This window comes from Helicoverpa zea, chromosome 17, assembly GCF_022581195.2.
Source record: "Helicoverpa zea isolate HzStark_Cry1AcR chromosome 17, ilHelZeax1.1, whole genome shotgun sequence".
Taxonomy (NCBI): domain Eukaryota; kingdom Metazoa; phylum Arthropoda; class Insecta; order Lepidoptera; family Noctuidae; genus Helicoverpa; species Helicoverpa zea.
The window spans coordinates 3,923,751-3,936,146 of NC_061468.1; the positions used below are offsets into that span (position 1 = coordinate 3,923,751).

General features: G+C 37.4%; 2 protein-coding genes across 2 annotated transcripts; one reads left to right on the forward strand and one right to left on the reverse strand.

Moving 5' to 3' along the window:
• Positions 1–1,294: 1,294 nt before the first annotated feature.
• On the reverse strand, positions 1,295–2,385 carry LOC124637938. The gene is made up of 3 exons (XM_047174681.1): positions 2,374–2,385; positions 1,975–2,134; positions 1,295–1,545 (listed from the first exon to the last, which is right to left on the reverse strand). The coding sequence occupies exons 1-3, from the start codon at positions 2,383–2,385 to the stop codon at positions 1,295–1,297; spliced, it is 423 nt and encodes a 140-aa protein (XP_047030637.1).
• Positions 2,386–9,311: 6,926 nt separating this feature from the next.
• LOC124638484 (velvet complex subunit B-like) lies at positions 9,312–11,575 on the forward strand. The gene is made up of 3 exons (XM_047175456.1): positions 9,312–9,323; positions 9,864–9,906; positions 10,609–11,575. The coding sequence occupies exons 1-3, from the start codon at positions 9,312–9,314 to the stop codon at positions 11,475–11,477; spliced, it is 924 nt and encodes a 307-aa protein (XP_047031412.1). The 3' UTR covers positions 11,478–11,575.
• The last annotated feature ends 821 nt before the right edge of the window (positions 11,576–12,396 follow it).

Here is a 12,396-nt window from a genome sequence, read left to right on the forward strand (position 1 = left end):
TTCTGGGTTTTTTTACTATGAAAATTTGGCCATCTCCTTTTATTAGACAAGTGTAAAACAGGGTTTAAAGTTTTTGTAGTAAGGCCCTTGGTTTGTATAGGTGAGACAGTTCTTGAGTTATAAAATTACATCGAAAAGTGGCATTCATTTTTATATATATAGATTATATAAATAGGATATTAAAAAAATACATACACATTATGTAGGTAATCTTGTTATTTAACATTGCAACAAAAAACAATATAGTGCTGATTATAATAACAGTGCAATATAACAATGGCATAGAACATTATTTAAATGTTCGTAATATTTGAAACATGCTTTAGGTATATATAATATGTTACGTATTTTATATAGTCTGTACGCACCTTTACTATAAAATATAGAGCTCATTTGAGTCTACACTTATGTATTGTAGTCCGAATTACGTAGTTACCTATATATTATATAAAGTATATGTAAAGTTTGTTCGTATTTAACACAATAACTAGGTACTGGGTAGATTTTGATGAAACTTGACAATAATACATATTAGATTATGTATCACAATAACATGATGTTACAGCCTTTTTATCGTCCCACTGCTGGGCTGCGGCCTCCTCTCACACGGAGAAGGATTGAGCATTAATCACCACGCTTGCTCAATGCAGGTTGGTGATTTCAGACTATATATAGTCCAGGTTTCCTAAAGATGTTTTCCTTCACCTTTTTATCAGCCATTGATTGGTGTCTAAGATATACTTAGAAAGTACCTACGTACAAACTTAGAAAAGTTGCATTGGTACTTGCCTGACCTGGAATCGAACCCACACCCTCATACTTGAGAGGTTGGTTCTTTACCCACTAGGCCACCACGACTATACAAACACACAAAACATATAGGCTACTTTTTTCCATGTACAGCGAGTAGTTCCATCGGGACGCAGGTGAAACCACGGGTGGTAGCTAGTGATGAGCGCAACAGGTTCTAATAACAGTTGCTATTATGTTGGTAACCAGTGGAAAGGAAAAGGGGCAAGGAATTAGTTCAAATATACTAGGAATTAGTTTTCATATTTTAGTAAAATATTTATTTTAGTAACACACGTTTTTTTAACGTCTATACAACCCAAATCACACATCTCTGGGGCATGTTACACCATATACTTTTCGTTCACATTTTAATCGTAAAGTACTCAGCTACATCCGGTTAGACTGGAAGCCGACCCCAACATAGTTGAGAAAAAGGCTCGGAGATGTCACATTCGGAACATTATTATGTATAATACTATTGAATGTATACATATAGTCTTATTTAATCTTCTTTCTCGCCATCGTTGCTCTCCAGACCAAACAACCTATGGCTATTCCGATGAAATAGATTAGGAAACAAAGGAATACCCCAACCTTTTCCGTGGTCATCCAAGGTCTCTTTTGGAGCAATTAAGTGCTGGATCTGATCAAACGCACTTGCATGGTCTTCCTGATTCAAGCTTAATTTTGGTGCGAACAGGTTAATCAAATTGAGATCTTTTAGATGCAGTATGTCAATGTCTTTGGAGCCATCTGAAATATAACGAACTGTTTTGGTACACAATTATCTAGCTAGACTAATATAATAAAAAAAAACTAATATTTTTTCTTTTGTTAGTTTGTACATTAAAAGGTTCAGAAATTACCGAATCGATTTGAAAAAATCTTTCCCTGTTGGAAAGCTACACTCTTTCAGAGAAACATTGGCTATATTTTTTCCCGATATTGTAGTTCCCACGGGACGCGGGTGAAATCGAGGGAAAATGGCTAGAGTCTAATGGCCTTACTACAAAAACTTTAACCACTGTTTTACACTTGTCTAAAAAAAATGTGTCTCCAAATGTACCATATGTCAACGTCATAATTTGACATTTTTTTAGACAAGTCTTAAACTGACGTTAACAAGTTTTTGTGGTAAGACGGTAATAATTTGTCAATTATTTAATTATGTTCCATACTCACAAAAGTATCCTTTTAAAATGAGCTTGAGCAGAAAACCATTAGTCCGTATCAAAAATGAAATAACTTGCAATAACCCTTTGATGTTTCGAAAAATTAACATAATGCCAGAAACGGGTAGTTTCCATATAAACAGGTGTATATATTCAAATAACGTGAAGGCCTGCGAACAATAAGCACATTTAGGTACTTTTATATAAGGACTGAACCTCTGATCGCAGGAACTGATTTCGAAAAAAAAAAACAAAAATGGAACAAAAACGGGTAAAACAAGATACAGATAAATAGAAGAATTAGTTTGGCTCTTGGTGGGACGCAATAATATAATTCTTATGAAAATAGCAGGTACTCCAATATGGGAAAAATATCCTTCTTTGCAGTTAGGTAAGAAGAAATACTCACAATGAATTTCATTTTGATTGGTGTACGGCAACTGTTCCTTAGAGGAGGCCTATGTTCAGCAGTTTATGATGAAGATGATGATGTAAGTAAGTACAACAAGTCAAGTAAAAAAGACTCAGAGAACAACTGGATCCAAAACTATACTGCAAAACGAAAGGTTAATACGATATTTTATATATAAAACGTTATCACTCGTGTAATAACCAAGTCTGCTAGGTTTATCGGACAGTGAATGCTCTTTCCTTATAATAAATTCGCAGGAACATCATTGCGGAATTTACGCAAAATTCCCTGTTTCCAGATTTCCAGTGGCTTACTTTATCCTCGTGCAATTTGAGATAAATCAATAACCAATATATTTATAAAGCTTATGGGCTCGTTAGTTAAGATACGGCCAATAGAAGATAGATTTAACAAGGTCTAGACATATGCTAAATCATTTTCCAAGCCTTTTCCAAACTATGTTCAGTCCAGTCCAACTGGATGCATCCAAGTACCAGTGTTTTACATGGAGCGACAAACTATCTGAACTCCTTAACAAAGTTACTCGGGCAACCCAATGCCCCTTGGCAAGACTGGTTGTCAGACTTAGGAGGGATGTTCCTAAAACGGGTACCCCTCCTAAAACGGGTAGACTTTGCCATTCGTATATTATAGGTCTTAGCCCGGCCGCAGACATCCGGTTTCCGGATACGGTTTCCTGATCAGGAATTCAGATTCGGAAACCGGAATGCTCTTTTTTCATACAAAATGTTCACAAGAGCGCACACGTTCTTACTTTTTCCGGACGGAAAAAAACCTGACATTCGGTTTAAAAATTTCTCCGTCCGTTCGGGTACTCAGAACGGAATAAACCTGATGACGTCATTCCGAACGCAGCGCTCGCGAACAATTTGGTTCGACCGCCGCACACATATGGAAATTTTCATTCTGAATCAAGGTAGCCCTGTTCCGAATGGACGTGTATCAGAGCATTCAGAGCCCGCCTGTGACTTGCGTTTTATATATGTTTTTATTTTTGTATTAAATATTATTTAAAAAAACCAGTTTATTTAACAATTAACAAACGTACACAACGTAATTTACATAAATAAACACCTAAAATAATGTGTTTTTTTTATTTCTCTCATATCTATGCCTTTGTAATAATAATAATCAATTTTTTATTCAGATAATACAATCCATTATTGTTAGTAAAGACATTTATGAAGTTCATCAAAGGATTTAATGGACTTTCTATAATACTTAATAAATAATTCTTCTGGGTATGCTCGTAATTTAGCTGTTTTAACATAGAATTGACTTTCGGATAATCTTTGAGCATTCGACGGGTGTACCCAGTAACGTCGTTTCCTCTTTTTCTTGTTTAGCGCCAGTAAAAGTGCAACAGCAATCAATTCGTCATAGTCCATGATGTCGTGCCTTCAATATGGTTCCTCTTTACGTACTGGCCATGTAAATTCAGAATGAAAAAAACCGAATGTGTGCGCTAGTGACACGGAATCCCGAATCTTAATTCCTGATCAGGAAACCGTATCCGGAAACCGGATGTGTGCTGCCGGGCTTAGTGTGAACCTGTGAGTGTAGAGTGGCGCACTACCCCCCCGCCGATCACGGTCAGTAGGCTGGCGCGCCTACAGCGAGCGTGTTCGAGGTAAGACATAAAAAAAGTTTTTTGCTGAATTTACTAAAAAAAAATCGGATTATGCTAGTGCTGACTACTCAAATATGGTGCAAGATACGGTTTTCGTAGTTTTGTATTATCATTTTGCTTATTAATTGTGAATACTTAGTGTTCTCCTTGTTTACTATTTTAAGGTTAAAGTAGTTGAAATTTAAAACGTGCTTTTGGGCAAAACGGGTAGGGGCATAACGGGTGACTACCCGATTTGAAATAAGGGGCCACTTCCTCAATTGATCCCACAGAAAGCTAATCGAAGACAAAGGAAGCCACAGAGAGCTGAAGAAGTACAGGAACAGTGTGAAAAAGAAATTTAAATATGTTTTCTCTGATTTTTAACAAAATTATCTGCTGGTAGAATTATAATTTCAAATGTAACATTTAATGAAGTAAAAAAGTGATCTAGACTGATCAAAATAAGAAAACTGTTTAACATAATTAAGGAGACTAATTAACGATAAAGATTTCCTGGATAATATGTTTTCTAATTCATTTATTACATATACTCATTCATTACCTGATTTGCCCAAAGGCGCTACCCGTTTTAGGACCCCCCCGAGGGCAAAACGGGTATTTCGAAGGGGTTTATATTTTTTATTTTTTTCTGAATTTTAAAGAAGATTACTAAGACTGTCTTATGTTTTCCAAAGTTTATTATATAAACGACCCTATGAGTACAAATACAAGTCGCATGTAATGTTCTTGGTTATTTTATTTAACATCTCCCTTAGCTTACCCGTTTTAGGAACACCTCCCCTACAGGCTTCTGACTACCCGTAACGACTGCCAAAGATGTGCAAATGACTGCTGGGACCTACAGTTTATGGTGCCTTTAGAAACACTAAAAGAAACGAAGAACAAAACAAGGTCGCAATATTATTCAGAAAGCATACACAATATTATTAAATGATAAGTCAATATGTTTATTTACACTTATTTTTAGGGTTCTTTTACCAAATAATAAAACGAGAACCTATCACTAAGAGCTGTCAATCTCCCGTCTCCCGTCCATTGCGGGCATAGATGTAATTACTATCTATATTACGTGTATGATTGCGGGACGGATTGACAGTCATTGATCAGTTGAAATCACGATGTTGATGATTATTATAACAAAAATTTCTAAAAACTATAATAAAATAATTATTTTAAGCGACTCCCATACAACAAACATGGTTTATATATTATTTTACGGAACCCTGTGCGGCAGTCCATCTCGCACTTGGCGGGCAAAAAATTATCTAATTATTAATAACCAAAACGAGCATAATCATGGGTCAGTAACCTAATTACTTAGAAGATAATATTTTTGTATATAATGCTTATTGAATAACAGTTATCTACAAAATACAATTTGGTCGAGTACTTACAAACTAATAATTATAATAGTTGAGAGCCATTAGAAAGCAACTAAAATTACGTTCCTATATCAGTTGCTATGAATACTCTTGTAAGTTCTTTTTGTTAATACACTATTTGTTTCGCGCGATTTCACCCGCGTCCCGAGAAAACGTTTTTCTAGGGCTGGATAAATTCCTGAACCCGCATAAATATATTTATAGCTTAAATCACCTAGTATTACAGTAGCTTTTCGGCAGTATATAATTTTAAAATCGATTTAGTAGTTTAGGAGCTTATTAAGGAAACAGATGTATCAAATAATTCTTTATCTTTTTAATATTAATATATTTGTCTTTTATTTATCTTACAACTTAATATTTGTATTTTTAAATATTCGATTATAAAAAAAAAAAAAACAAAAAAAAAACATTTAAAAGTATAAAAAAATATTAATGTTGGCGGTTATCGTAGTACTTCATTCATAAACTGAGAGTATAATATTATCTATTCTTGTTATTCCTCAAAATATTCCCACAATTTACCTACCTACTTGTGATACGGATAGTAAAGGTTGTGATCAAGGATTGAAGATCAAGGAGGTGAATTTGCAATACAAAATGAAATGTGTGGAGAAATATTTAGGGTTAATTTCAGCTAGACAATGAATCGAAGCTTTGGATACACGACACGAGTTTTAGCCTCCACGGGGCATCTTCAGGAGATACCTATTGACGCGACGAGTGGAGAGGAAATTATCGTCACAAATTTTTCCAAACATTTTGTCATTTATTTACGTAAAGTAACGCCTGATTTTGTTACAGGTGTACGTTTTCCTGCTCTTGGCGATTCTGGGAGGATTTCAATGTAAGTGTAATAACTATCATAATCATTATTGGCCTTCTCGCGGGTTCATTTACCTCATGAAAGAAGCATATTTATTTTATTTCCATTTCAAGCTGGCAGATTAAATAGGGTAATTAGTGGACGTAACATTAATGTCTAAAACTGGTTTTGTATATCATATCAAAACAGGCGATTTTTTGAAAGCAGAGTGTGTGACAGTACATGATTGAAAAAGTACCTTACAACGAAGCGATTTGGCAGAAAAATAGCCAGTGTAACCAAGGGGTATCGGGTTTCCCGGGTGGTGTTGAGGAGGTTAGATAGGCAGTCGCTCCTGCTGAATCCGGTTTGACTGGAAGCCGACCCCAACATAGTTGGGAAAAAGGCTCAGAGGATGATGATGATGACTTATAATTTTTTTGTAAAAAAGTTTTTTATTTACAGCTTTTCAGTGATACGAATAGTTGTCACTATCCATATAAGTGGAAAGTTCTCATCAATACAAAGAATATAAGCCCAAATACGAGGTATTTTATATATTCAGTTGTCGAGTTCCTTCGACCTTCTCTGGTCTCCATCATCAAGTCAGCTCCAAACCTTCACTGTTGCAAAGGTCTCGTCAATACAAATGATATAAGCCCAAACACGAGGTAGTTTGCATATTCAGTTGTCGAGTTCCCTCGACCCTCTCTGGTCTCCCTCATCAGGACAGCTTCAAACCTTCACTTTTGAAAATTACTTTCAGGCATACACCTGAGTGTCAAGTTTTTACCCTATGTGTGCCTACAACTTTCGAAGGTTGCCCTCGATTTCTCAGGGTTTCCATCATCAGATCCTGACCTTGATGACAATGGGACCAACTGGCAACTATTCCGCGTCGAACAAAAAAAGAATCACGTAAATCGGTCTATAAATCTCGGAGTAATCGATGTACATACATAGAAAAAAAAAACATACCGGCCGAATTGAGAACCTCCTCCTTTTTGGGAAGTCGGTTAAAAACTAATCTCAATCAAAACTACAATTTTCCAAAAATAATAACGTAATTTTTTACAGGTCGCCCAACGGACACTGGCTTGAATTACGAAAGGCATCATCAACTAAACGTTCTGGGCATTAAATTCAACGTTTACAAGCAAACCAGCAGAACTAATACTTTTCTAGCTATGATCCTGAGTCGGTTGATCCCTCAAGACACGAAGTTTGGGTACCAGAGGGACTTGTCCTTCGGTATCCCTGACGTACTCGAGTTAAAGGGACACAAAGCTATAAGTTTGGAGAACTATGAAAGATAATTACTACTATGATGACAATTATTAGTAAACAAGTTTATTAGTAGTGAGAATATTATATTAAGGTATATCCTAACTAATATTACATGTGAAAATAACTCTGTCTGTCTGTCTGTCTTTTCTTCAAGCCTAAACTACTGAACCGATTTGTGTGAAATTTGGTACAGACATAGTTTAGAACTTGAGAAACGACATAGGATAGTTTTTATTACAAAAATATAATTGTGCTGATTTATTTTCATATATTTTACTTTTACCTAAACATTCCTTTTTACCCCTAATATAAAATATTGCAATGCTATGTTCTGTTACATTAATAGTATTATTATATCTAAATTGAGTCCGAATAGACGGTTAAGATAACAGCGGGTATCCCTAACGAAGTAAACAAAAGTTATCAATTAATAGTTTATCGCAGGGGTCGACAACCCGCGGCAAAAAAAATATGTCCGCAAATAATCTAGAATTAACAAGTGCAGTTCAGTTTATTTTACCACTTTGTGGCCCTTGCCTGACAAAAGGTTGCTGACCGCTGGTTTATCTACTTTACATGCTAACGCTAGAACAAGAACTAATTGAAAGATTTTGAATGTTGGATGCCCATTTATCTGGGGGAGTGAAGTTACCCGCTAGTCGATCGATGATAATTTATTTGGGCTCATAAACTATTATGAAAATGAATGGTAGGTAATGATGATGATGATGTCCTCCTAGCCGATTATCGGCTACGGCGGCTGTTCTCATGTAAGGAGATTAGCCAACTACGCAGGACATATTATAGTGCACGAGCATTTGCGCAGACACAGGTGCACTCACTATTCCTTAACTCTCATAGCCCGATGGAATGGCAATCCGACACGACCGAAGACCGAGAGATCAGGCGCAGGACCGACATTTACGTGCTCTCCGATGCACGGGTGTATCAATCACCAGCTTCCAGGCTCCGGGCTGCTTTGTGAAAGTCTTCTAAAACCCACAAAGCGATTTCGGCCCGACTCGGGAATCGAACCCGAGACCTCGTGCTCAGTAACCACACTTGCGACAGCTAGACCAACGAGGCAGTTAAAAAACCAACGAGGTTAAAAGACCAACGAGGTAGGTAATACACACATAACGACTATCAGATATTTGACGTTATCAGACCGTCTTAAACTTTGAATGGTTTCCCGATTGACAACGCTGCGCTCGTACAGACACTACTACGTTGTCGGGCAAACTTATACGGGCCAGTAAACAATTGACAACTCTTGGAACAAAAAAAACCCTTAAAATCCAGACAAACAGTCAGAATCGGGCGATGTCCCTGTTATTGGTATTAAAGTAACACAAGTAGAAGTAAAGTAGCACAAGGAACGAATATTTTTATCTCCCAAACCTTCCTTGTGGATGAAACAGTATAAATAAAGTCGTCTTATTTATTCATTTATTCAAATTTACTTATTTATTCAATCTTGGCTGCAAAACAGTACTTTTCGAACGTCAAAAAAGAAATTACAAAAGACAGCCCCCAAAACGCCCACCCTCCACCACTTCCTATGTGTTTTTGCTGGGAAGAAGAAGTAGTGGAACAAACTCCCCAGCAACACATGTCTGTCTGTAGGTTATGCAAGTGGAACGTCAAGTTAGTTAAAAGTAAGTGACGTTATGTCGGGCAATCCTAAGCCCTCAATTTAGGCATTAATAAGATAACGAACTGGTATTTAACCAGATAAAATATTGTTTGCAATTTAGTGTCACAGTGATCGCCTATCTCGGACAACAGTCAGTGTGTGTGCGTAACCATGAACTTACTGGTAAGTGATTGTATTTATTCTACTGATCTAGATCGATCATCTGCCTCTGTCTGTCATAGTAGCCTAGTAGGTAAAGAACCAACCTCTCAAGTATGAGTGCGTGGGTTTGATTCCAGGTCGGGCAAGTACCAATGCAACTTACCTACCTAAGTTTGTTTGTATTTCCAAGTATATCTTGGACACTGACTGTGTTTCGGATAGCACGTTAAACTGTAGGTCCCGACTGTTATCGGACATCCTTGGCAGTAGTTATGGGTAGTCAGAAGCTAGTAAGTCTGACACCAGTTTAACCAATTAATATTGGGTTGCTCGGGTAACTGGGTTGAGGTCAGAGGCAGTAGTAAACACTGACACTCAGTTATATCCGGTTAGACTCGAAGCCGGACCCAGCATAGCTGGGAAAAGGCTAGAGAGCTAGAAGTACATTTGTACTACTGAAGTTGTTATGAGTTCATAGTTATCTTAACTGTTATCATATCAGTTAGTTATTTAAAAAAGTTAGTAATCAACAATTGAATAACGTAAATTGTGTTGTTACAGGTCAGCGTTACTCTGATAGTGCTGCTGTTGGAGAAGTTGTACTGTGAGTACAAATAAATCCATTATTATTATTTATTATTATGTTTAGCTCATAATATCCCACTGCTGGGCAAAGGCCTCCCCATGTTGCTTCCACACTTCTCGATCTTTCGACCGAGCCCACCAGTCGCGACGATATGCGTCTAGATCTTCATCGTCAATAAATCCATATTTATATAAAAATCCAAACCTTTTATCCCTTGGTCATGCCATAACGCGTGAACGGCTGAACCGATTGAGCTGAAATTTAGAGGTGATGTAGCTTAGACCAGGAAGAAGGAGATATGATACTTGGATAGTTTTTGTTACCATCCCGCTTCGGGAAGTCTCGGGACTCGAGTGAAACCGCGGGCGGAAGCTAGTACTTTTATAAATATTAGATATAATGTTATCTAGCATTTAATTAATTTCTATAATATCGTACACCCTCTTTACACAACCCCAATTAAATTCCTTATGTATTTCCCCCATATACTCCCTTACGTGCTCTACGTATCCCGTAGTACGTAGCGTTATGTACTCCCCATCTATACATTTTGTATAAACTTGAACTAAACAAAGCTAGGTCCACGCAGTCATCTGGTTAAGAACATAGAGACGCTTTTATAGAACATTTTCCATTAAACCGTCCGTTGCAGGATAAAACGTAAATGTTACATCAATAAAAAATGTCAACGGACTAAAGACCAGTGCACTTTATTTTCAGGCGCACCGATTATCTCTGAGGATGACAGCTCAAAATATATTGAAACTGTGGAAACCGATAGCTGGAACTATACATTAGGTGGGCACATAAACTTAGGTGGTAAAGCAGGCTTTGACAAGGGACAAGTAATCCTTAGAACTGAGAATGACATTGGTACCGACATCGGAGGTCATAAAACTAAGCGTAGAAAGCACACACGTCCACCAACACCTTCAAATAGTTCCGACACCCAGAATGGCCATATGCCATGGTCATCATATAGCCAACCATCTGGGCCATATTACAGTCCACCAATCAATCAATTTTACGGTCAACCATTCGGACAATATTACGGTCAACCAGTTGGGCCTATATATTATCAACCATTTGGGCCGCAGTTCGGCCAACCTCAGACACCTTGGACAAATTATGGACTTCAGTACCGTCAGCCAGCCGGTTCTCAATACGGACAACCAAACGTACCACAATACGAACCGATGTATGGTCAACCAACCGGACCACAATACGGACCGCAGTATGGTCAACGAACCGGACAGCAGTATGGCCCACCAGCCGGACCTCAGTATGGACAACCAACCGGACCTCAGTATAGTCAACCAACCGCACCGCAATACGGACAACCAACCGGACCGCAATACGGACAACCAAACGTACCGCACTACGGACGACCAAACGGACATCAGTATAGTCAACCAGCCGGACAGCAGTATGGCCAACCAGCCGGACCTCAGTATGGACAACCAAACGGACTGTATGGTCAACCTTATCAACCAGTAGCCGGATCTCAGAGTAGTTTGGCGTCTGCAGGACAGACTGGCCAAGCGCCGTCAGGACGGCTGAACCCTGCGACCGAAGAGCAGTTCCTATGATCCAGCACGCCAACACCATGAAGTGGACAACAATTGGCCATACCTGGAAGCTATTCATGTTAATAAAAAGAAGATTAAACACAATATTATTATTTTTAGTTATTTTTTATTTGGCTCACCAAAACAAATCAATTAGCGTCTATTGTATCAATATCTTACAGGTGAGCACATGATGTACTACATATTGGCAAATGTATAGATTCTATTTAAAATTACGGGATATTTGATGCACACAGAACAATCCTTGAAGAAATTGTGAAGCAAAAATATGACTGCTAGCAAGCATCGAAGCGTGAACTTAGTATTTTTTTTTTACGCAATACTATATTATTACCTATTTCGCTTGACATTGAACCTTTAAATACATTATACTATATATTAATGTGTAGATATTTTAATAAATGAATTAATTTCTCAAATGCCTGTATTTTTATATCGTTGAAAATAATATAGAAAAATGAATGTTGTGAAGAACTCCTTAACTTTTCAAGCGAGCAAAGTTGAAGGAGTGTAAATCTATCATCCAAATGTGCAAGGCACTTTTACTTTTATTAGTAAGGCTCATAATGTTAAAAGGTGATTAGACCACTGTTTTTTTACGTAGGGCCACCATCGTTGTGGAGGTACTAATCCTAACATTTTTGAGCACGTCCAGGCAGGTTGAGATATCCAAGATTATGTACTGTATAAGCAATTTTTGCTGATACGATACTAACTGACTTTCTGTCACCAGTGCGCGCTCAAAAGGTTAAAATCCCTGATTTACTAAAATTAAAGGGACACTGGAGAACTGTGAAAAAATGACTTGTACCTACCTATGTCTGTATATTTATAGCTACATATTGTTAAAAATAAACACAATACTTACCGCTGTAGAGGTAGAGTTCAGTTAGTAAGGATAACCTTTAGATAATGTTAT